General features: G+C 42.9%; 2 protein-coding genes and 1 pseudogene across 3 annotated transcripts; all 3 read right to left on the reverse strand.

The window, feature by feature from the left end:
* Positions 1–5,105: 5,105 nt before the first annotated feature.
* Positions 5,106–7,582, reverse strand: LOC131899787 (pre-mRNA-splicing regulator WTAP-like; annotated as a pseudogene).
* A 4,097-nt stretch (positions 7,583–11,679) lies between these two features.
* Positions 11,680–12,476, reverse strand: LOC131899475 (ferritin heavy chain-like). The gene has a single exon (XM_059250953.1). It carries the CDS (start codon positions 12,453–12,455, stop codon positions 11,805–11,807), a length of 651 nt encoding a protein of 216 aa, XP_059106936.1. The 5' UTR covers positions 12,456–12,476; the 3' UTR covers positions 11,680–11,804.
* An 8,584-nt stretch (positions 12,477–21,060) lies between these two features.
* On the reverse strand, positions 21,061–25,014 carry LOC131898913 (cell division control protein 42 homolog). Of its 2 annotated transcripts, none has more exons than XM_059250204.1 (2): positions 24,889–25,014; positions 21,061–21,755 (listed from the first exon to the last, which is right to left on the reverse strand). In XM_059250204.1, the coding sequence occupies exon 2, from the start codon at positions 21,665–21,667 to the stop codon at positions 21,089–21,091; it is 579 nt and encodes a 192-aa protein (XP_059106187.1). In that variant the 5' UTR covers positions 21,668–21,755; positions 24,889–25,014; the 3' UTR covers positions 21,061–21,088. The 2 variants fall into 2 exon arrangements, with proteins under 2 accessions (XP_059106187.1, XP_059106188.1); XM_059250205.1 differs by having other exon boundaries at positions 24,877–25,004.
* Between the last annotated feature and the right edge of the window lie 855 nt (positions 25,015–25,869).

The raw sequence follows: 25,869 nt of genomic DNA on the forward strand, positions 1-25,869 counted from the left end.
TAATTCAGATATTTGACATATTTTGTATACGTCCCTGTGACGTTCACAGAAATTACAATTGCATCCTCTAGATTAAAATGTTTATATATTTCAGCAAGTCAATGTGTTGACTTTCTCTGTAGCCTGTCTCTCATTTTGCCTTCATTAATTGAGGACCATCAGTCATCTTGCTTTGAAGGCAACAAAGTGGAACAATACCTCACTAGTCCTTATTGGCGGGTCCTAAATAGTTACATATTCATCACTGAGGCTGCTTAAGGTGTACTCATTTTTAAGTCCTTACAATCTATTCCAATTGTGTTTCTTGCTGTACAGCATTTACATTGCATTAATATGCAAAGAAAGCTACTGTCTTGAGTGGGGAGAAGTAGACTTCTTCTATTTTATCTTTATTTCCACATTTGTGTTTAATAATATTGCTTTTGGTTTACATGTATTACATATAATATTAATTTTACCATGTACACTAGGAAATTTATTCTATTTTATCTTGTGGGATAATTTAATTAATTTATTTATATTTGTCTTAAACTTTTGTTTTGTTTTTTGTTTTTTGTTGTTGTTGTTTTTGTTTATTTGTTTTCTGGAGCTGAGGACCGAACCCAGGGCCTTGCGCTTGCTAGGCAAGCGCTCTACCACTGAGTTAAATCCCCAACCCCTGTCTTAAACTTTTAAAAGGTTTTAATTTATGTGTATGTCTGTGTGAGAGCATTCAAATGTTTGGGTGCTTGAAAAGGTAAGAAGGAGTCATTGGATACCCTAGGGGAAGAGTTATAGGCAGTGTGAGCCACATGCCATGGGTACTGGGAGTTGAACTGTGGTTCTCTGCAAGAACATCAAATGCTCTTAACAGCTGAGCCATCTCTGCAGCCCCTGTGGAATGCTTTTTTATGCATGATTTTTTCCTGAAAGTTCAGTTTTTGTGTTATGTTTATTGAGAATGAAAGCCCCAATTTAAAATAAATTTTAGAAATATAAATAAATATACCTAAATGAAAAACACTACGAAAAAAATACCCATTCAGGGGTTTTGTTGGTTTGTCTTTTAAGCTAAATAGATATTCATTAAACAAAACGTATTGGGTTCTGTGATATGTTATGCACCACCATTCTCACTCTCTAGGGTCTTCTCCATCAACATTATCCATCTTCTAACCTTTTCTTCTGCCTTTCTACTGGTTCCGCTGCAGCAGATAAGCATACCTACTCAAGTTTTCCTCTCTTCTTCACCTGCACAACTCCACCCATCCTTCAACTCAATGCTACTTCCACAGTAGGTGTTTCTCAACTCCTTAGGAAGGATTTCTCCTTCTCTGTGCTTACTTCTTTAAATCTCACCATATAGAATGGTGATGATTTGAGATTTGCCAGGGCAGCGAGATTTTAAAAGCTCTGCTTCAATATGCAGAATGCCTTGAGAAGCTCCACTTTGAATCTTAAGGAGATTTATATATTTAGTTACAGCATCATCGGTAGCCTTCATGGAGTTCCTTTTGCTCAATCTCTTCCCACCACTGACTACCAACTCCTGTCTCTTGCAAGCCCAAACATCTAATGTCAATGGGGGACAGAGCTGCCACTTTAACTTTCTGTCCTTGTGCATTTTAGAAGCAAGAGGAAGCTCAGGCTAGAAGCAGGGCCCTCAGGCAGCCTGAGTTGGAGATTATGTACAAAGAGTTCTAGGGGAGAAAATAGAAACAGAATAGGAGGAGATCACTATGGAAAATTGCTACAAAATTTGCCTACCGTCTCCAGTTTGAGACAGTGAAAATAGTAATGTACCTTTCCCAAATCTGGCACCTGACAGGCCAACAGCATTAAGGCTCTCCTTAGGAAGCATGCAGGACAGAATGTTGTTTTTTCATTTTACATATCAACCACAGATTCCCTCTCTCTTCCCTACTTCCACCTTCCAGCCTTCCCACCCCCAACCCACCCCCTATTCTCTCCTCTGACAAGGCAAGGCCTCCCATGGGGAGTCAGCAGAGCCTGGTACATTCAAGTAGAGAAAGGTCCAAGCCCCTCCCCCTGCATCAAGGCTATGCAAGGTGTCCCACCATAGGTAGTGGGTTCCAAAAAGCCAGCTCATGCACCAGGAATAGATCCTGATCCTACTGCCAGGGGGCCCCTTAAGCAGATCAAGCTACACAACTGTCTCACTTATGCAGAGAGCCTAGTCCAGTCCCATGCAGGCTCCATAGGTGTTGGTCTAAATTTCATGAGTTCCCACTAGTTTGGTTTGGTTGTCTCTGTAGGTTTTCCCATCATGATCTTGATGCCCCTTGCTCATAGAATCCCTCTTCTCTCTCTTCGACTGGACTCCTGGAGCTCGGCCTGGTGCTTGGCTGTGGATCTCTGCATCTGCTTCCATCAGTTACTGGATGAAGGCTCTATGAAGACAGTTAGGGTATTCATTGATCTGATTACTGGGGTAAGCCAGTTCATACACTCTCTCCACCATTGCTAGTAGTCTAAGCTGGGGTTATCCTTGTGGATTCCTGAGAACTTCCCTAGCACTCAGTTTCTCCCTATCCCCATGAGGTCTCCCTCTATCATGGTATCTTTTTCATTACTCTCCCATTCCATCCCTGTTCCAGCTCAACCATCCCGTTCCCTTATGTTCTCATTCCCCATCCCCTACTTGGTACTGGCATAAAAACTGACACGTGGACCAATGGAATCGAATTGAAGACCCTGACATTAATCCACACACATATGAACACCTAATTTTTGACAAAGAAGCCAAAACTGTACACTGGAAAAAAGAAAGCATCTTCAGCAAATGATGCTGGCATAACTGGACGTCAACATGTAGAAGACTGCAAACAAATCCATATCTATTGCCATGCACAAAACTCAAGTCCAAGTGGATCAAAGACCTCAACATAAATCCAGTTACTCTGAACCTGAGAGAAGAGAAAGTAGGAAATAGTCTGGAATGCATTGGCACCAGAGATCACTTCCTAATATAACACCAGTAGCACAGACATTGAGAGAAACAGTTAATAAATGGGACCTCCTGAAACTGAGAAGCTTCTGTAAGGCAAAGGACATGGTCAATAAGACAGAACAGTATATTGTTATAAATGCAAGAGAGACACCCAGTGGCCAAGTGTAGATATCAACTCTAAATTCTCAAAGTAAGTGTCCCAGAGTTTACAATTAATGCTAGTGATGACGAGAAAGGAAGGAAGGCGAACACAAAAAGCATTTTAAAAAGCATTTAACTGCTATGGGCAAGGCATTCTTACGAATTCCTTACATACACTTCTGTGTCACTGTTGCAAAATATCTGCAAAATGAACATTTAAAAAGGACAGAGCTGTTCTGTCTCAAACTTCCAGAGGGTTTTGTCCAGGTTGGTAGGGCGTGAGTGGTGGTGTAGAGCAGTTCACATCATGGAAAATCTATGTAGGCCGTCATCCCCTGGGATGGTGCCCTCTGTGTCCAGGGTGCTTTCACCCACTTTTCATTATCCTTCCTGGAAATTCTCTGGTAGAAGAATTTAGAAACATTAGTGTGTTTTACTTGTCTCCTATCAATAGTTCCAAATCCAATAAAGCTGACCATTAAAATTAACCATTAACCATACCTTAACTCATTTAGCATCAACAGCTACATGGGACTGACGTAGTATCCATACATTTCATGTGAAGAGACAGAGGGGGAGGAGCTAAAGACTGACCTCAGACCACCCAAGTAAGCAGCTAAACTGAGATTTGAACCCAGGGGATCTGAGGTGAGAAGGCACAACACCAAATTTTATCACAGAAACAGAAAGGAAAAGATTCTTCAGGAAAGTTAAAATCTGAAACACTAAGAAACTGGATGCTCCGTATATGCTTTTTCTTTTTTATCTGCTAAACTTACTTTTTAAATTTCACATATGTAGACTGTATTCACATCTTCGCCCCACTGCTCCTTCCACGCCCTCCACTCCCTCTCAAATTCATAGCTTCTTTTTCCTTGATTGTCATTGTTTTACACACTCACACACGCACACACATAAATTCAACCTGCTAAGTCAGTTGACTGTTTTTATTTACTTGTATGTACTTTTGCAGGGACTGCCTTCCTAGTATTGACTAATCAGGGGGGTCATCCTGAGGAAAACTGATTCTCCCTCCCTCTGCAGTTATCAATTGCCTATCATGAAGCAATTTCCCCAATGAGATTTTCCCATCCATATCGACACGTCAGCTGGGGGCGAAGTGCACACTTTCTTCAATGAAGCAAAGACCAATGAATGGACATGTGTTTCAACAGAGAACATTGGAGACAAGCTCAAAGATCCTCAAAGCAAAGAAGTACAGTAAGAAAATGAAGTATGACTAGAGCATTTCCATTTCCTTGGCACTAAATTTGATGCTATAATCTTAACTTTTAATAAAACGCCTAAGTGTTATGGGAAAACTGGGAAGGATAATACAGAACAGCTAAATGTGTTGGAATTTTTTTCATAATAAAATTTTTTATTTAGGTTTGGTCAGTACAAGTGAGGCACAGTAGAGTCACAGGGCAATATGTATTAACAGGACACAACAGTTCAAAAAACTTAGTAACTATGCACACAGATTTCTTAACCATTCAGTCACCTAAAGATGCACGCACAGATGTATGGTGGAAAAACTTTATCTGACACTGAAACTACTATAGGACTCCAAGTCCAACTTTTTAGTGATAAAAACTACTGTACTGGGCAACCTTGGCAGTCATAAACCCACATCTACTCTAACCAGTCTGAATGGTGCATAAGTATATAACAGCATGAGTAAGAGTGCCCTTACACATCACGGGTTCTAGATAGACACAGATTTATACAGACATCATTGTTATAGATTCCCGTTTACAACTTCACATTAACTCATATAAAAATAACTTGACCCTACACAAAATGTTCTTTTAGCAATGTTCAAAGTAATTAACTGTTATGATGTTCAAAGTGGCAGAGGTATTGAAGCACTAAAAAAAGAAAAAAAGAAAAAAAGGAACCAAACAGGAAACACATCCACAAAAAGGCAAATTGTGACAAAAGTATGCATTAATTTTTGACAGTATCCTCTCCCAAATTAAATGACACTGTATAAAAATTTGCTGGAAAAATACTACAAAATTGAACCCTGTACATTTACACTTGAGTCCAATGTGGCGGGAACCCACAGTTCGATTACCTTTCCCACTCACTGCTTTCTCCTCTTGAGGGTCGGGACTGGAGTCTGTGTCATTTGAGTGATGTGTGAGAGAGTTTTCACTGCCCGTGGGAGAGTCTACACTTTGATACTCCGCACTGAGTGGGTTTATGTAACTACTCCCTCCTCTGCCAGTTCTCTCCTCTGAGCTGTTGGAGGCCTTATAACCTTCCCTGAAGAGGAAGGAAAGTCATCCTCAGTTGTGTTCCCCTCCCTGTGAAATCCAGACCCAGACGTCCGCTGGCGGGAGGAGCTGCCATTACTTGGTCCATTTGCCAAACGACTGCAGTCTTTGCTTGTGGCCTCTGCCTGATCTACAGGTTCAGGAGATGTAGTCCTGCTGGTGCTTGGGGCTGAAGCTTGAGACTGCGGCTGGTGGTACTGCGCCAACTGCTGTCGTGTGTCCTTCAACTGTTGCTGAAGAACTAGAATGGTGCTCTGCATACCCTCTACTTCTTCGTCAAGTTGAATGATGAAGTCATTCAGTTCATCCTGAGTGCTTTTAACCTTCTCACTCTGCTTCATGCTGTGCAGTACGGCTCTGGGACAGCTGCCTTCTAAGCTCTTGATTCTCCTGGATAAGCATTTGACACTTCACCGTTAACTTTTTGCCTCTTTGGAAATGATTTGAACGATTAAGAGAACTTAAGCCACCCTTGTTTAAAACTGCACTTAAACACTGGGACAAGCTGGAACATTTATCTTCTATTCATCTCAGACTCCATCATCACCAAGTGGAAATTCAAACTGGTGACTTATAGATGAAAATAAATTCACCTCCAGGCTTGGATGGAAGTATGAAGACTATAATGCCTCGTTTATCTAAATGAGCATGTGAGTCTGCTAGAATCATCACTATACCTTTCTCCAATTCACACCAAGTCTCACTTGGGCCAGCCCAGAGTTCCAACACATTATTTCCCCCATCTTCTGGCAGGAACCTTGTGAGACTGTCCCACATTATGGTCTACTGCAATATCCTGAGGCCAAATGTCAAGTCTCCTTGTCTTTTATACCACCTGGAATAAAGTCCTTTCAACAAGACAGCCTTTTCCTTCACTTTGAAGAGCACAGAATAATTTTTCCAAAGTGTTGATCTGCTCTCCACAGCCCTCCAAAGTAAAATATTAAAGAATACAACAAAATTATCAGAGCATTCCTTGAATAAAAAAACACAACTATTTCAAGGCACATTTCATTTAATATCAAGAATTCGATACAAAAGACCCAAATATAAATGAAGGCTCCGTTATGTAATAGAGAGCTCAGAGCTAATGGATAAATATATGCACTACCTGTACTGGTAGTTATGACTTGATTGTCTCACAGCTTATTAGAAGTTGGTTCTTAGCATGTAAATCCTTTAACGGCAAAATTCTCCGCATTGGAATTTTGACCTAGTAGTTCCACGATCATGAAGTCCACAGTGTTATTGGCATAACTGATGTACAGTGTCTCTAAGTCACTGTGTTCAAGGTTAAAAGCGATGCATACTCCACTTTTACATTTTACTGGAATTTTACATGTTCTATTAAAACCTCTAGGTTTTCAATCCCCCAAGCTGTCTGAAGACACGGTGTGCCACAGACTTAAGATTTCTGTTTTCCCCTCTATTTTCTTAAACAGAAACATTTCTCAAGTGTCTACATGTTCTAGAAGGGGAATTTTTCGGAGATGGCCTCTTCTTCGGAATAGTCCGATGGCATCAGGCTCTGAAGCAAGGGGAGGGGAAGAGAAAAGCTGAAACACAAGGTCCATCCGGTAAGTTTTACATTAACCATTACAAGCTGGACAGTATAAGGATGTGGCTGTTTGGGCTCAAAAAGTCTGAGTCTTGGTGTGGAAACGAGTCCTTGGCTGTCCCACCACAGCTTTTTCGAGGTGGGACTGTCATGTCAGGGAAGTCTTGACTGGGGAGTATGATGTTTACCTATCAGGCGTAAACTTCCAGGCACTCGGTCCGTTTGGGGCTTGTTCCAGCTTGTCTTAGTCTGTTCCAGTTCACCTTTCATTTTTAGGAAAAAGAAGTTGATCGCTGGGTCTACCATCATTGATTGCAGTTGGGCAACACTCGGCTGCTGGACTTGCTTGAGGTACTGGATTTGAGTAGTACACTCTTGCATCTCCTGTTCCTTAGTGACAAAGACACTAAGGACACTAATGACAAGAATGTTTTCCCTGCGTGCCGACTCCTGCTGTTGCTGCTTTAGTTTTTCTTCAGATTCCCTTCAGCCAGTCACATCGTTTGAATTAAGGTCTGTGTACCTTCCCTCCAAAGCTTGAACGTATGCTTCCTATTGTTTCCATCTTAGAATCAACTCATCCTGTGCCATAACTTTGAAGTCTGTTTCGCTCAAACGGACCTTTTGGGGAAGAAGTTCTTCGTTGGTCATCTTGCACCCTTTCCAGCCAGAGGCTGCGCGGCCCGCCAGTCACATAGGCCGAGGCCGTGCGGCAGCCGCCATCCCCACCCCCACCTCCCATAGCCCCCCTCCGCTCCTCCCCCCTCCTCCCGCCTCAGCCCTGGTGATGGCCTTTAGCCTTCATTTGCGGGTCTCGCAGCCACAAAATGGCGCTGAAGGAGGAAAGCAAGCCCCGCCGACGGCCCCCGTGTGTTGGAATTTTAAGAGAAGTTCAAAGTAATCTTCCACATTTAAGAAGATGAAAGTAATACATGTACCTTAGAGATTTTAATTGCACTTTTGTAACCCACCTACGGCACAGAAGAAAGGAAGGGTCTCAGAGAATTTGTCCACAGCCACGACTAACCTTAGGATTTACATGAGAGGAATTTCATGCAGCCAAGTAAGGAATGGAAGGAGAGAGGGAAAATATTTTAAGGGAAATGGGGAAAAAAGTAGGGTTAATGTTACATATTTTCTTTGTGGAAACTTCTGTTCACTGGGGAAAAAATGTCTTGCACCTTATTAGCATTCAGACAGAGCCCCTGAAAAACACTTCCCCCATAGTAAGAGGAGTAGACAAGGGCTTAAGGTAAGAAGGTCATAGTCAAAGTGGGAAGAGGAGCCCTCTGAGTACTCTAACCAGGAGCCCTCCTCCAAATGTCAGCTGCCCTAGATCTGGAACTGGGATCTCCACACTCTATCTAGGCCAGTGGCTCTCAACCTTCCCAATGCTGCGACCCTTTAATCCAGTTCCTCGTGTTGTGGTGACCCCAACCATAAAGTTATTTTTGTTGCTACTTCCTAACTGTAATTTTGCTACTGTTATGAATGGTGTGTTTTCTGATGGTCTTAGATGACCCTGTGAAAGGGTCATTCAACCCCCAAAGGGGTCGTGACCCACAGGTTGGGAACCACTGATCTATGCCCCCTTTTCCTGGTGAGTTTGTCCAGACTTCATCACCATGCCATATGCCTATTTGAAAATCTGACTTGACTCCTAGTAGAGAGGAAGTCTTGTTCATTTTCCTAGCCTTCTATACTAAATTTCTACTTTTATATATAACAAAAACATCAGTGTTTACTCGATCCTCCATCTGGGCGTTCCCGTTACAAATATCCCCAAGCCATCAAGTCAGGGGCTCACAGCCAAACCTTGGCACCAAGACGATTCTGTCATTTTTATTTCATTACTGATGTGTCCAAACCCATCTGGAACATCCATGATGTCATTTCTTCAGCTACACTGCCGTGCAAACCATATCACCTGGTCTAGATACAATGTCTCTCCCATTAATTGAGATTGTCAACTTGAATGTGTGGCGAGAAGTCTAGGAAGTTGATGAAGCACAGTTCTGGGTGTGGCTGTGAAATTGTTTCTAAAAAGGGTTGGTGTGAGGGCCAGCAACCTGAGCGGGAAAGCTCTGCCAGGAATTAGAGGCAACACCACCAAGTAGGCTGGAACTCTACGTGAGACAAAAAAAGCAAAAGAGACAGGGAAAAATCACATGGATGGACAGACTCCACTCTTTCGGAGAGGGGATTGTTTGCTTTCTAACGCCACAACCAAAAGCAAGTCGGAGGAGAAAGGGTTTATTCCTTCTTACAACTACCAGGTCCTAGTCTGTCTAAGGGAAGTCAGGGCAGGAACTGAAGCAGAGGCCATGGGGGAACACTGCTTTTTGGCTTGTTCCCCATGGCTTACTCAGCCTGCTTTTTTTATTTTTACATCCCAACCTCAGTTTCCCCACATCCTCTCCTCCCAGTTCCTCCCCCCACCTTCCCTCTGACCATCCCCCATCCACTCCTCCTCTGTTTCTGTTAAGAAACGGACAGGCCTCCCATCAACACAGCATGGCATATCAAGTTGCAGTAAGACTAAGCACCTCCTCTTGTATTAAGGCTGGGCAAGGGAACCCAGGATGAGGAGTAGGGTCCCAAAAGTCAGCAGAAGAGTTAGAGACAGCCCCTGCTCCCACTGTTAGGAATCCTGCAAGTAGACCAAGCTACACAACTGTCACCTATATGGAAAGGGCCTAGGACGGTCTCACACAGGCTCCCTGGCTGTCACTTCAGTCTCTGTGAACTCCTAGGAGCCCAGGTTAGTTGATTCTGTGGGTTTTCTTGTGGCGTCCTTGGCCCCTCTGGCCTCTACAATCCTTCCTCCCTCTTTTCAGCAGGATTCCCTGAGCAGGGCCTAAAATTTGACTATAGGTCTCTGCAACTGTTTCAACCAGTTGCTGGATGAAGCCTCTCTGATGACTATTGAGTTAGGGACCAATCTATGAGTATAGCAGAATACAGTTGGGCATCACTACATTGACATTTTTTTTTACAGTCATATTTAGTTCTATCCTAGGTCTCTGGGCCATCCAGCCTCTGTGTCTTGGCACTCCAGGAAGTGTCAGGGATGGACTCACTCTAGTGGCATGGGTCTCAGACTGTACCAACCCAGCCACATAACCTTCGGCCTACAGGCTGTCCGGCCTATGTGATGTGCCAGGGTAAGGATGACACAGAGATTGTGGGAGAGGTCAGCCTGCTTTTTTTTATACCAGTCTCCCCATCTGCCCATGGGTGGCACTAACCAGAGTTGGCTGGATCCTACCACATCTAACATTAAACAAGAAAGTACCCCCACATACTTGCCTACAGGCCAAGCTGATGACGTTTTCTCAACTGGGGTGGTTCTGTGTTCCCAAGTGAACCTGGCTTGTGTCAAATTGACAGGAAATTACCCAGAACAGAGACATTTATTATTTCGTTATTGTTGTTGCTGCTGCTATTGCTGCTTCCATAGCCTGTGGGCATTTATCTCCGCCTTTTAATTCCAATTTATGCATGGGGGGCTTTCAAATCTTTAGCACTGGTCCCAGTTGCTCCGTTAGTTTCTCTAGACCTTAGGCTCCCAAATTCTTGAGCTGAGCAGCTTCTCTTCCCCTCAGATCTCTGGCCTGAAGATGGCCATTGCAGTGATCCCCAGCCTCTGCCCATAGAAGCAAAGCTAACAAATCCACTATTATACATACACGTTCTCTCAGGTCTGTCCTGACAGGTTTGTAACTGATTACCCACCTTCAATGTTCCCCCATGCTTCCATATTACTATATTATTCAAAGCAACCTGAGTCACTCAGGAGGTTATTTTTTTATTTTCAATACCACAAATGTGGATACCTCTGGGGACCTCAGGTATTTTAGCCCTTCTGTGGAGGTCGTAGAGTTTTTGTGGTATCAGGTCACTTCAAGGGAAGAGAGATGTTATTTGGAAATAACAGAAATGAAAGTATTATGAAAGGACTGTGTGTGCACCCGCTGGTGACACTGTGGTTATGGGGAAGCCAGGTTAAGGTTCCCTCCCTTCTATTAGCTCTGCCACCCAGGGTACTCTAATCACAAGTTCTGGGTCATTATCTCTCTCTCTCTCTCTCTCTCTCTCTCTCTCTCTCTCTCTCTCTCTCTCTCTCTCTCCCTAGAATCAAGAAACCTAATGTTTGTATATGTTATTGTATGAAAAGTCTTCAGGTGAAGTTGAAGGCCCCCGTTTTTAGTTTATGGTAGTGATAGAGATAAACTTGAGGGGCTCATAGGCCAACACTATAACTGAATAATACCTGAAGTCTAACATCCTGTCTTTTCTTCTTCTTCTTCTTTCTTCTTCTTCTCTCAAACATCCCAACCAGAGCCTCCCCTCTCTCTATTGCTCCTAATTTCCCCTCCCTCCCCTCTCCCCCAGATCCACTGCTTATTTACCCCCCCCCCCGCCCCACCTCTGCTCTACTTGGAGCTCAGATGCACCATGTGCTTACACTTACTAAGCACAGATCCCAGGGTTTCAGGCCACCCACCCCGTCACACCCCATCATCCCTAACCACCTGTCCTCACAGGGTTTATAAAAGAAGGTGGTCTCTGGGGGCCCTTGGATCACCTTTCCCCTCCACCCTTTGGAGATTTTAAGCTGTAAGAGGATGGGCCAGGGGTGTGAGAAGGGAATCCTGGATAGACATTTTAGACCTGCAAAGGGATAAGCCTTTATTCTTTTAAAGTAAGTAAACATAAGTAAACCAGACACTTTAATTTGACTGAGATCAAGTAACTTTATTGGAAACAATGGTAAAAGGGGAAGGAAAAACGAGTGAACTTGCTGGAAGGGCAATATGGCATCCAGTCTGGTATCCTGGAGAAGAATTCAGGGTTGTGAAGAAAGTCCAGCTCAGTTCTCTTTATTGATGTCAGCCAGGGTAAGTTTCCCAAGTAGATACTCAACCGTGCGGTCTTCTGGAGAGCCCATCTGGCGCATGTTGGTCACGTAGCGGCTCATCTCCTTGAGGACTTCAACTTGCTTGTTCAAGAAGTTCTTCTCCAGGAAGTTACGCAGATGGGCATCACTTTTGCTAGTGGCTAGCTGGTGCAGGGCCACGAGGCTTTGGTTGAGGGTCAGCTCCAGTTGAAAGGCACGCTCCATGGCTGGAAGGACGCCAACCCAGTCGTCACGGTCCGGCTTGCTGACAGTGCGGAGAGAAATGCGGCCACCACGCTGGTTTTGCAGTGCCAGGAACATCTCAGCATGCGCAGTGCACTCGTGCGACTTGTTCAGGAAGAAGCTTGTCAAGTTCCCCAGAGCCACATCTTCACGGTCAAAGTAGAAGGCCATGGACAGGTAGACGTAGGACGCGTAGAGCTGCTCTTGAACATGGCTGTTGACAGCGGTCTCGCAGTCGCGGTGGTAGTTCTGCCTCACTTGAGACGCTGGGAAGACGATAGGTGGTGTCGGAAACAGCAACGGATACAGAGCCCTGGTTCTTGAGAAGCGAAGTGGGCAGCGGTGCCGTTGACGGTGGCGAGACCGTCGCAGAAAACCCATCGTGGGCAAGAGGTCAACCCAGCAGCTAGTCGCGGAAGCACCAAGTGTATAATGGAGACTCAGATCCGTTAAAAGGCGTTAGAACGTGAGTCTGAAGTTCTATAGCAACCCATGTGACTTCATTGATCATCTAACATGCAGCAGTTTGAAAAGTTTTAATAAGTACATTTTAATAAGTCACCCAATTTCTTTAATCAAGCTATGGGAATATTGTTTAAATGTGATTGTTTGATTAATGCAGTGCTTGTCATGGTTCCAGCAGTTATGTGTAATATAAAGTTTTAGTTCAGTGACAGCTCTCCTCAGTGACTTCAACGTACATACAAATGACATTCTTCAGTGAGGAGTCACAAGTTGAGTCCAGGGGTCATAGCCTGGTAGATAATCAATGGATTCCATCAGCTCTCTGAATGACTGCTCTAACTGGCCTCTCTGCATATTTCAGCTTTGCAGTAGCCTAGGCAGCATCCAGGGCCCTGCTCTGTTTCTTGCATACATGTTTGTTCCCCCAGAACTAGATACATTCGGGTATCAAGATTGCCTCTTTCTACTTTACCGATGTAATTTTTTCTGTGTATTGTGGTGTCAGAGTGTTCTCAGGGGATATACATGGTATGCTTTCAGGTGGACTGAGGACTACTCCACTGGCCAAAGCTGGGGCCTATGTAACCCTTTGCTTAAAATTGTGTGATATTTTGGCTTTTCTTTTGATTCACAGTGATTTCATTATAGTTTCAGGAAACAAAAAGAGCCCATAGTGCTGCAATTTATTGCCCTTGCTCCACAGGAGTGGGAAACTTCACAGGGTTAGGAAACTACACAGGCCTTGGAAAAGGTCGATACAAAGATGAAGAAGACAGAGTCTTGTGTTTGGAGAATTAGAGACACTTATTAATCTCATAGTCAGTCCAGAAATCTTGGTTATTGTTTGATTTCATTGTCACTCAGCTTTCTACTGAGGTATTTTTCACTCTCTGAATTAATCGGTCTAAAGACATACTCTATTTCTGTCCTTTAAAGAGTCCCAGCATTTTCTGCTTTGCTACCTGTACCTTCTCAAGTTTGTTGTTTGTTTTATTTCCGGAGCTGAGGACTGAACCCAGGGCCTTGTACTTGCCAGGCAAGTGCTCTACCACTGAGCTAACTCCCCAGCCCCTTCTTCTCAAGTTTGTATGTGTACTAGGTATGTTTTGTGTGACTAGTCAACTACCATGTCTCAAGTGTCCTTTAAAATTCTCTTGCAAATACAGATAATTATTTCTTGCACAGTTTTCATACGTTTTAAATGTCAGCATGACTCCTTTATTCAAGCAACCATTAGACTATTATATGTTATAATCAGGGAGAGAAGAATATAAAAAGGAAAATAATAGTAGTGATAAGCATAATCAGTGATATAAATAGGGAATATTTAGAAATATGTTTTAGTTTTGAGAATTTCATGTATAAGTACTGTTTTACATCCTATCTCCCCTTCCTCTCTTACCTCAGACCCCCCCATGACCCCCTAACTTTACCTTCTCAAATTCATGACCTATTATTCTTCAATTATTATTGCCACACGCATTCATAAATACAACCTGCAAAGTCTGTTTTAGTACTGCTGATATGTGTATGTGTTTAGAGCTGACCACTTGGGATTCAATAACTAATTAGGGGGTTCATACCTGGGAAAGATTGATATTTTCTCCCTCTCCGTCTCTCTCTCAACAGTCATTAATTGCCTATAGCTCTTCATCTCTGTGTGTGGCCTTGTGAAACTTCCCCCTTCCACATTGGCATGTCAACTGATGTTTCACATAGTTTAGGTCTTGTTTAGGCAACCATATTGTTGAAATTTCATGGATGCAGCTTTCCTGTTACATATAGAATGCACTATATTGGAGCAGACACTCTGGAATAACACATTTCCAGAATCACATTTTTTTTCAAATGCACTTGTATTCTGGACAAAGATGAGACTTATACAAACATAAATTTAAGTGGATGTAAATTTTGTAACTTATGTCCTCTGACGTCAATGGCATTAAGTCAGAAATCATAAAAAGATATCCAAGCTGGGCATGGAGGCCCACACCTGTATTTTTGGCACTCAGAACACTACCATGGGTGTAAGTTTAAAGCCAGCCTTGGCTACTTGGTGAGTTCAGGCCAACATACACTATAGTGTGAGACCCTCTCTCAAAACAAAATAAGCCACCAAAAATGATATCTGAAAACCTAAAAGTGTTTAGTGACAAATAATACACATTTAAACAATTCTGGTGTCATTAGGATCTCAGTCTTAACTCCTGTTATTTCTCTGGTCCTTGTGATCTCCCATGACAGTATCTGGCTGAGATACACAAAGTACAATTAGTATAGAAGACAGGTCGTGTTGATTTCACAGAATGGTGCATGCTCAAATGATAAGAGTGGACAATGATCAGAGAGATCACTGTGAGGACCTAAATTTTAGGCAGGCATTATAGCATTTTCTTTTTTAAATCAGTTTTTAGGATAAAATGCACAATCATGGGTTTCATTATGCCATTTTTATTACACACTTTGTTCTTATTGACCCCCCCTCTCCTCTGCCCTTTCTTCTACCCTGCTTACAACCAATAGGGAGCTAATTCTAGAATATTTAAGGAATACCAAATAATTAAATACCAAATGTCAATAAGTGGGCTAACAAACTGAGTACACAGTTCTGAAAAGAAGAAACAAATGGCCACTAAATACTTGTAAAAGTGTTCAACATTCTTAGCCATCTAGGAAATACATATTAAAAATTCTTTATGTTGCCGGGCAGCGGTGGCACGCGCCTTTAATCCCAGCACTCGGGAGGCAGAGCTAGGCGGATCTCTGTGAGTTCAAGGCCCACCTGGGCTAGAGAGTGAGATCCAGGACAGGCACCAAAGCTACACAGAGAAACCCTGTCTAGAAAAGAAAAAAAAAAGAAAAAAATTCTTTATATTATTTTGCAAGGAATCGCCAAAATAACTAACTTTTCTGGAGGAACTTTGTCCTGCCCAGGTGACTGACAAGCCTATTTAGATTGACTCTCTAAGAAGGGAGATATTGTGCCTTTGTTCTTTATCTGAAAGTCTTCTGTTATATAGTAATCACATAAACTTTAAGGCTCCTGGAGCCAGGTTTAGTTATATACTAATGACCTTCTGAGCAGTTTTGGATGTCATGCTTTCTCCTGGGACATGAGCTATAACTCCATCCCCATTCTTCTGTTCATTAATTAAAGCCCTGCTGTCCTAGTCATTGATTTCATGAGATGTTTATTATAAAGGAAAGGTCCAAATCCAGTATTCTCCAAGCCTGTTAGTATCTGTCCTGCTGGCTTTTGTCAACTTGACACAAGCTAGAGCTGTCTGAGAAGAGGGAATCTTGAATGAAAAAATGCCTCTGTAAGATTGGCCTGTGGACAAGCCTGTGGGACATTTTCTTGGCTGGGGCCTGATGTGGGAGGGCCCAGCCCACTGTAGGCTGTACCATCCCTGGGCAGGTGGTCCTTGGTTATATAAGAAGGCAAACTGAGCAAGCTAAAAGGAAAACAAGCCAGTAGGCAGCACTCCTCCATGCTTTCTGTTTTGTTCCAGGCCTGACTTCCCTGGACTACAAACTACAAAGTTGCTTTTCATCATCACAGCAACAGAAAGCAAACTAAGACAGAAACTGGTGCTGGAATCATGGGGCATTTCTCTAAAGACTGAACCGTGTAGTTTGTGGACCAGGGAGGATTGTGGGACTGTATGGACCTTTGGACTGGAATAAAAACATTGAGTGTTCAGATCTTACTTTTATAGGAACTTGGAAGATAATTCTGAGAGCAGGGCAAATGACAGGTGCCTGGCTTGTGAAGTTCCAGAGGGAAGTTTGAGGGTCCCTTAAAGTCTGTACCTCTCAGTGCTATTCACGTACTATTTTTAGTTAAGAACCTGTGGGCCTTGTCAGTAGGGTCTGAAGAATTGTCTGTGTTTAACAAGAGACCCAAGACAGTAAAAATTCAACTTCCTTTCCTGGGACAATGGGTATTGGTCAGTGAGGGTTTCTCTGTGTAGCTTTGCGCCTTTCCTGGAACTCGCTTTGGAGACCAGGCTGGCCTCGAACTCACAGAGATCCGCCTGCCTCTGCCTCCCGAGTGCTGGGATTAAAGGCATGCGCCACCATCGCCCAGCTTTTTTCTTTTATTTATTCTTCTCTAATACAATACATCCCGCTGCTGTTTCTCCTCCCTCTGCTACTCCTCTCCCCCACCCCAGCAACCTCTTCTCTCTCCCAGATCCACTCCTCCATTTACCTCCAGAAAAAAAGCAGGCCTCCCAGGGATATCATCTGAACATGGCATAACAAGTTACAAGAAGACTAGGCAATTGGGAACCAAAATGAGAACTCTGCCAAATTAATTATTTTTTTAATTTTTAATTTTATTCTTTACATTCATTACATCCCAACTGCAGTTTCTCCTAACTCTACTCCTTCCAGCCCTCCCCTGCACGTCTCACCCCTGCAACTCAGACTAGGCACAAACCCTCATGTCGAGACTGAACAAGGCAATCTAGTAGGAGAAAAAGGGTCCTAAGATAGGCAGAAGTGTCAGAGACACCCCCTCTCCCACTGTTAGGAGTCCCACAAGAAGACCAAGCTACACAACTGTTACATGTATGCAGAGGACCTAGCTCAGACCCATGCAGGCTCCCAGATTATCAATTCAGTCTCTGTGAGCCCCTATGAGCCCTGGTTAGTTGATTCTGTGGGCCATGTTCTCTTGGAGTCCTTGACCCATCTGGCTCCTACAATCCCTCCTCCTCTTCTGCATGGTTCCCTGAGCTCTGTATTTTTGTGTCAAGTTCACAAAATATCAATTGTACTGGTTTTTTTTTTTATCAACTTGACACAAGCTAGAGTCATCTAAGAAGTGGGAAACTTAACTAATACCTAAGATTGGCCTGCAGTAAAGCCTTTGGGGCATTTTTTTAACTGATGATTGATATGGAAGGGCCCAACTCACTGTGGGTGGTGCCACCTCTGGATCCTGGACTATATAAGGAAGAAAACTGAGCAAGCCAAGAGGAGAGCAAGCCAGTAAGAAGCATCCCTTCATGGTCTCTGCTTTTGCTCCTGCCTCCAGGTTTCTGCTTTGAGTTCCTGGCCTGACTTCTCTGGATGATTAACTACAAACTGAAGTTGAAATTAACCCTTTCCTCCCAAAGATGCTTCTGGTGATAATGCTTGTCATAGCAATAGAGCTGCCACTGAGGGCCATGTCTGTGTCTGGGCCCTACACCAGGGTCTGCATTGATGTCCATGGCTCCTGTTACCACCAAGGTCCATGCAGATACCTGGGATCTGGTCAGCCACCTGAGACCTTGTTGGTGTCCAAGGGCCATGCTGCCGCTGGCACCATACTGAACTGGGTGACCTGAGCTTTCACCTGACCATGGTGACATCTGGGACTGAGCTGCTTGCTGAGGACCCTGTATGGCTCCTTGGTCTTCCTGCAGCTGGGGTCTGTGCTGACCTCCATGGCCCACGTTACCACAGGGGCCATAGGAACCATGTGTGTTGAAATCTGAGACTTGTGATGAGCCAATACCACCCTTAGCTGGAGCTGGGAGAGCTGGCCCTGCCCCTTGCTGATGACTACAGCAGCAGAACTGGCCATGCCCCTCATGGGAGGGCTGGTCCCACCCCTCACCACGTGGGGGGGGGGTAGAAGATCTAGCCCTCCCTTTGCATGAGGCGGGTGGTCCCAGTGGCCTGGACTGACCAAATCAACTACCACCCAGACCCATATCCAGGGCTTTGAGTTGGCCCGCCCCAAAATCTACCCCATCCATGACCTGCCAGAGTGTGTGAAGGGACTGGTCCTGCAGAACTATAGCCACAGGATCTCCATGACTTGGGGCAACAGCAGGATATCTGAGAAGAGTTCCGGTGAGGGTCCAGTATTGATGGTGTACCAGAAGCTAAAGACTTTGAACCAGACCAACAACTCATTACAATGAACATTTGCAAGTAAAGCGGAGTGGACAAAAGGGTCTACTGTGTGACACATTGCAGCTCCCAATGCCACTAAGACGAATGAAGAAGTGTTGGAGAGGTGGGAAAGATGGAGGAATGTTTGTTTTGTTTTTAATTTTTTTTTTGGGGGGGACACTGCAGGGATGAGAGGAGGTTATGCAAGGACTTGGAAATGAGTAGGATTGAGGTACATGATGTGAAATTCCCAAAGAACCAATAAAAATTTACATTTAAATCTTTTTCTATTATGCTGATAAAACAAACCCCATGACCAAAATCAACTTACGAAGGAAAGGATTTCTTTTATCTTAGAGAATTTAGTCCATCATCCAAGGATGTCAGGCCAGGAACTCAAGGCAGAAACCTGGGGGTCGGAACTGATGCACAAACCATGGAGGAGTGCTGCTTAGTGGCTTGATCAGGCTATTTTCTTATACATACCAGGGGTGGCACTCCCATATCAGTCATCAATCAAGAAACTGCAAGATATCTACTTTGAGAACTGCCCACAGTAATCGGAGTTTTAAGGCAATAGCCTTAGTTCCAGTAGCCCCAGCAGAGTAGAGTAAGCCAACTGCTTCAATACGCCAATTAAAGAAACACACAATACTTAAAAAAAAAAAGTAGAGAAAAGAGATTTAAGCTGTGTGTATTGGACAGAGAAACAGATAAAAAGGATCCAGTGACCCCCAAGTTCATCTGAGTACCACTAAAAGAGCTTTAGGTTTTACTATAGGAAGAAATGATTAGTCAAGAGGTCATGGTCAAGGTGTGGTCCCACCCATCATTGTCTCTACTCTGCCCTGCAAGGTGGTCCAATAAAAAGTTGTTCATCTGTTAATACTAATCAATGCCTGATGGACTCAGTCTGGTTCCTACCAGATGACCTGCTCCCGGTCATGTGTAGCCTCTCATTCACAGACATCATCATCTAAAAAAAGAGTCTATCCTGTTTGTGAGGATTTGTTGTTCCTGGAATCTAAGGTGAATAGTGGTTTAGGAAAATGACTGTATCTTCAGCATTAAAGGAAGAGAGCAGGTTAGGTATTACTAGGATTCCAGAAAGATATTCTGTGCCTCAGGAGAGTCATGTGAGTAAGCGTCTGAGTGCAGGTAAATGAAGATGGGTGCAAATGGAGGGCAAAGATGCCAGGCTTCCATCCTGCTCACAGATGCATTTTGGACTCAAGGGAGGAGTCGGTGTTTTTTCTCTTCTTTTGAAAAGCAGCTTCTAAGTGTTTGTCGTATCTCCAGTTACAGGTCAGGGAGTCTATTTTATAGTCGACAGTTTGGCTGGTAACTTTACATGAGGTCTAGGTCAGAAGTCCCTTCCCACTGCATTATATCAAAAGACATTGGATCAAAGGCAGGGGGTAACTTAAAAGTCCCTGACAGGCTATAGGTCAAAGTAAGTCATATTACTCAAGATTTCTTTTTGAATGATATGACCTGCATGGATATAACCAAAAAGCAATTTAAAATAAGATGCTCTTGGAGGTTGGAGAGATGGCTTAGTGGATACGAACCCATGTTGCTTTTGCAGAGGATCAGACTTCAGTCCCAGGACTTGCACCAGGTGGCTCACAACCACTTATAACTCCAGTTACAGCAGAGGGGATCAGACCCCCTTTTCCCACTGTCTCAGGCACCTGTACATACGTGGTATACAATAGCAAGCAGGCATACACACATAAATGTAAGTAAAAAGTAAACGTGAAATTCTATATATTCTTTTCGTAAATTATTTTCATTTCTCTGTGGTTGTTAAACAAGATACAAATCCTATATTTAGATTAGAATTATGTTTGACTAATTTTTTTTTCCTTTTTAAGTTCTTTTTGCAGTTTCTTCCCTCTTTCTCTCTCTCTCTCTCTCTCTCTCTCTCTCTCTCTCTCTCTCTCTCTTAGTTTTTCCGAGACAGGGTTTCTCCATGTAGTTTCTTTTAATTGTAGTTTTGTCATATATGCTCAAACAGGAGCTTTTGGAACAGATTTACTAGGCCCTGTTCTTAGGTCAAATTGTGTAAGCAAAATGGTATGGCTTTTATCTATAAGTAAGAACACAAATAAATAAAAGAACACAATAACGGGCTCTGAGAAAAAAATAGTTAACCAACTGAGAATTTAAGGGAACTTTATTATCCTGATAAAAGTCATAAGTAGCATCTTAGAAGTAAAAATATCACAGCTTTCCTCTGAAGATCAGGAAAAAGACAAGAATATTTCTCTTACCCTTTCATTTGACATTGTACTAGAAGTTCTACCCCAGTAAGGTAAAGCAAGAAAAATAAATGAAAAAAAAAATGAATATATGCTAGGAAAATCTATTTAAAACAGGAAATAAAAAGACATCCATGCAGGAAAGAAATACATAAGAGTATTGCTTATTTGCAAAATGAAACAATCTTTCAGACAATACACAATTATTCAAAATTAACTATTACTGGAAGGGCGGGGTGAGGGGGGCACACCAAGGCCTTGTCTCACATGAGTGCATGTGGGTAGGTGCAGGGCGTTTGTCATTATTGCAGAAACAAATTTTAATTTTTCATCTTTAGTTTGATTTAAGTACTGCTTAACACCAGCTGTGCAGAAAGGGCTCGGGAGAGGCGTTCACAGCAGCACACACCTGCGTCTCTTCTTCTTCGGTTCTGGAGGCTCCAGGGCAGCCAAAATTGCTTCATCAAACACATTCTTCAGGCCTTTCTGTGTGAGGGCGGAGCACTCCACATACTTGGTCGCCTTCAGATCCCGGGCCAGCTTTTCAGCAGTCTCTGCCGTGATAGGCTTCTCTTTGCTCTTGGCAAGTTTCTCAAGAGTAGAGGGATCATCCCTGAGATCAATTTGGGTCCCCACAAGCAAGAAAGGAGTCTTGGGACAGTGGTGAGTTATCTCAGGCACCCACTTTTCTTTCACGTTTTCAAATAAGGATGGAGAAACCACCGAAAAACATACCAGAAAAACATCTGTTTGTGGGTAACTCAGCAGTAGCAGTCTGTCATAATCCTCCTGCCCTGCAGTATCAAAAAGTCCAAGAGTATACGGCTCTCCACCAATCATAACTGTGACCGCATAGTTGTCGAAAACAGTTGGCACATATTCCGATGGAAATTTGTTTGTTGTATAGGATATCAGGAGACATGTTTTACCAACAGCACCATCGCCGACAACAACACACTTAATTGTCTGCATTGCGGAAATAGTTCTATATCCACTTTTAATATTTCAAATTAGATGTTGACCTCAGCTTCTCCTCCGGGGCGTTGGTAGCCAAAATAATCTTATATGTAGAAGATAAAGAAAAATAAATAAAATGATGAACAAGTTCACAATGCTTCAGAATACAAAATACCACCCCCAAATCCTTGTACTTTGAACAGTGGTAATGAACAGTGTGAAAATGAAATTTAAAACACAACTCCAGGCCTCATCCCCAGCTCTGTGGCAGGAAACATGCTTTCCTTTCTGACCCCATCCCCAATGATCACAAAGATCTCCCCCAGCATTCCTTTTCCCAATTCATCCCATTTTTCCAGCCTCCAACACCAGCAGGCATTCACTGTGAACACACCAGCTGAGCAGACCAGGGAAAACAGATAAGCTAACTGAATCCCTCCTCTCCACCAAATCCAGTCCCCCAGTCTCATCCATAGCACTGCAACAGAACACCAGCTAAAGCCTTCCCTTCATCCCTGGCCACATCTCCTGTGGATCCCAGAGATCTTCCCCCTTATAACCTCACTCCCTTTACTTATTGCTTTTCCCAGCCCCCAACTCCAGCAGGCACCTCTGCTAACCCAAGGGCAGCCCCTCCCAGGGCAACAAGTACATGGAAGGCAGACAGACACACAGCTCTCCTACTGCTCCTGAGATCCAATCCCTCCAGTCTCCTCCCCAACTCTGTAGCTGGAAATCTGCTGTGCTCTAGCTTTCCTCTCTGACCCATCCCCAATGGATCACAAAGACTTCCTTCTCCAACCTTCCTTCCCCCAATCCATCCCATTATCCCAGCCTCCAACACCAGCAGGCTTTCCCTGGGAACACACCAGCTGAGCAGGCCAGGAAAACAGGCAGCACACACACAGGCATCACACTCTCCAAAAATCCAGAGAGGAAACAGAAACCAAGGGACAAAACATTCACAGAACAAAGACAAATCCAGAAATCAGCACCCAGACCTATAGGTGACCTATCATCTCAATCCCAGATGCTCAGTCTCCAGCATAAAAACAAAACCAGTAACAGCTAGGGCAACACGTCTCCTTTAGAAGCCATCTATCCTATCACAGCAGGCCCTGAATACTCCAACATAGCTGAAGCACAACAAAAGACCTTAAAAACCAACTATATGAAGAAGATAGAGATCATTAAAGAGGAAATAAATCCCTTAAAGAAATCCAAGAACACACAAACAAACAGTTAAAGGAAATGAATAAAACTGTTCAAGATCTGAAAACGAAAACAGAATCAATAGTTAAAGAATTATTATTATAATAACAAATTATTATAATAATAAAGAAAGAAAGAATAATAAAGAAAGAAAACCCAAACTGAGGAGATTTGGGGAATTAAAAATTTAGGAATTTGAATAGGAACTACAGAGGCAAGCTTCATTAACAGAATATAAGAGATGAACGAGAGAATGTCAAGGATTGAAGATACAATAGAAGAAATGGATATATAAGCTAAAAAACGTTAAATCTAAAGACAGAAAACATGCAGGAAATCTGGGACACTATGAAGAGACCAAATCTAAGGATGATAGAAATAGAAAAAGAAATACAGGTTAAAGCTACAGAAAATATTTTCAGCAAAGCCATAGAAGAAAAATTCCTAACCTAAAAAAGGAGGTACCTGTGTTGGTACAAGAAGCATATAGAACATGAAATAGATTGAACTAGAAAAGAAAGCCCTCTTGCCACAAAATAATCAAAACCCTAAATATATAGAACAAAGAAAGAATATTAAAAGCTGCAAGGGAAAAAGACCAAGTAACACATAATATATGCAGACCTATTAGAATTATACCTGACTTCTCAATGGAGATTTTAAAAGCTATAAGGGCCTAGGCAGATGTGCTACAGACTCTAAGAGACCACAGATGCCAGGTCAGATTACTATACCCAGCAAAACTTGAATCACCATAGATAAAAAAAATAAGATATGCCATGATAAAGTCAAATTTAAACAGTATCTATCTATAAATACAGCCCTACAAAAGGTACTAGAAGGAAAACTCCACATAAGGAGATTAACTACAACCATGAAAACACAGGAAATAAATAAGTTCACATCAGCAAAATAAAAAGAATGGAAATACACACTCCACCACCAACAACAATAATAAAATAACAGGAATCAACAATCGTTGGTCTTTGGTATTTCTCAGTATCAATGGTCTCAGTTCCCCAGTGAATGTGAAAACAGTATCCACCCTTCTGTTGCCTGCAAGAAACATACCTCAACATCAAGGATAGCTATTACCTCAGAGTGAAGTGTTGGAAAAAGATATTCCAAGCAAATGGACCTACAAAACAAGCTGGTGTAGCCATTTTAATATCTAACAAAATAGGCTTCAAACCAAAACTAATAAAAAGAGGTAGGGAAGGACACTACATACTAATCAAAGGGAAAATCCAACAAGATGATGTGGTGGTATTGTGCTCCCCAAAATATTGTGTACCCTAATAAACTTATCTGGGGTCAGAGAACAGACAGCCACTAGATACAGAGGCTAGAAAATGGTGGCACTCACACCTTTAATCCTAGCACTCCAGAGGTAGAAATCCCTCTGGATCTCTGTGAGTTCAAGGCCACAGTGGAAACGGCCAGACATGGTGACACACGCCTTTAATCCCAGAAAGCGAGCCTTTAATCCCAGGGAGTGGTGGTAGAAGGCAGAAAGATATATAAGACGTGAGGACCAGAAACTAGAAGCATTTGCCTGGTTAAGCATTTGCCTGGTTAAGCATTCAGGCTTTTGAGCAGCAATTCAGCTGAGACCCATTCTGGATAAGGACTCAGAGGCCTCCAGTCTAAGGAGACAAGACCAGCTGAGGATCCGGTGAGGTGAGGTAGCTGTGGCTTGTTCTGTCTCTCTGCTCTACCAGCATTGACCCCAATAACTGGCCTTGGGATTGATTTAATTAATAAGACCTTTTAAGATTTCTGCTACAAGATGACATTTTGATTCTTATCATCTATACCCCAAACACAAGGGCACCCAAGTTTGTAAAAGAAGCACTACTGCAGCTTAAATAATATATTTACCCTCACACATTGATAGTGGGAGACTGCAGTAACCTCTGCTCACCAACAGGCAGGTTATACAGACAACAACTAAACAAGAAATACTGTAGCTAACAGACATTATAAACCAGATTGACTTAGCAGATATTTACAGATCATCTCACCCAAACACTGTCAGAGCCTGACGACCAGTCAGCTGGGTAGCTGGTTGAAGGCGTGTGGATTGTAGAGACAATGGAGAAGACAGAACAGAGTCTAGAGGTCTGCCAGTCAATGCCGGGAAGCCCCGAGTTTATTTCACAGCCAGCTTATATACAGTCTTGAAGGACAGAGGTAGAATAATGCACAGCACAGGCATTCAACCACTATCTAGCCTATCCTTGAGTCAAGGAGCAGGCAGTTTCATTTTCTATCTCAGTGTGCCTCCCACTGGCATCAGCAGTCTACGTCTAGCTAGATAGAGTGTTCCTTCTTGTGGGCTAATCAGAACTTTCTCACAGTCCTTCAAGGAGACTCTACAGGCTAATCAGAACTTTCTCACAGTCCTTCAAGGAGACTCTACAGGCTAATCAGGACTTTCTCGTGACTCTGGAGCAAGCAAGCCTGAACTCGATAGACTCAGAATAGGCGTCAGATTCAAATTGGGAAACTGAGTCAGTTGTGGGCTCCCACAAAACACCAACGAATATACCTTCTTCTCAGAACCTCAAGAAACTCATAACAACTGACCACATACTTGGACACAAAGCAAATCCCAATAGATAAAAGAAAATTGGAATAACACCCTGCATCCTGTAGGACCACCACGGATTAAAGCTAGATAGAAACAACAGAAAGCTTGCAAATTAATGGAAACTGAACAACTCTCTACTGACTAAAAAAATGAGTCAAAAAAGAAATAAAGAAATCAAAGATTTTCTAGAATTCAATGAAAATGAATGTATAACATACCCAAACTTATGAGACACAATGAAAGCAGTGCTAAGAGGAAAGTTCATAGCACTAAATGCCTGTGTGAAAATTGGAGAGACCTCATACTAGCAACTTAACAGCACACCTGAAAGCTCTAGAACAAAAAGAAATAAGCACACCCAAGAGTAAGACAGCAAGAAATAATCAAACTAGGGGCTCAAATGAATAAAATA

This window comes from Peromyscus eremicus, chromosome X (assembly GCF_949786415.1).
Source record: "Peromyscus eremicus chromosome X, PerEre_H2_v1, whole genome shotgun sequence".
Taxonomy (NCBI): domain Eukaryota; kingdom Metazoa; phylum Chordata; class Mammalia; order Rodentia; family Cricetidae; genus Peromyscus; species Peromyscus eremicus.

Coding starts and splice junctions, on each gene's coding strand:
- LOC131899475 (XM_059250953.1), bottom strand. CDS start 12,455: ATGGGTTTTCTGCGACGGTCTCGCCACCGTCAACGGCACCGCTGCCCA.
- LOC131898913 (XM_059250204.1), bottom strand. CDS start 21,667: ATGCAGACAATTAAGTGTGTTGTTGTCGGCGATGGTGCTGTTGGTAAA.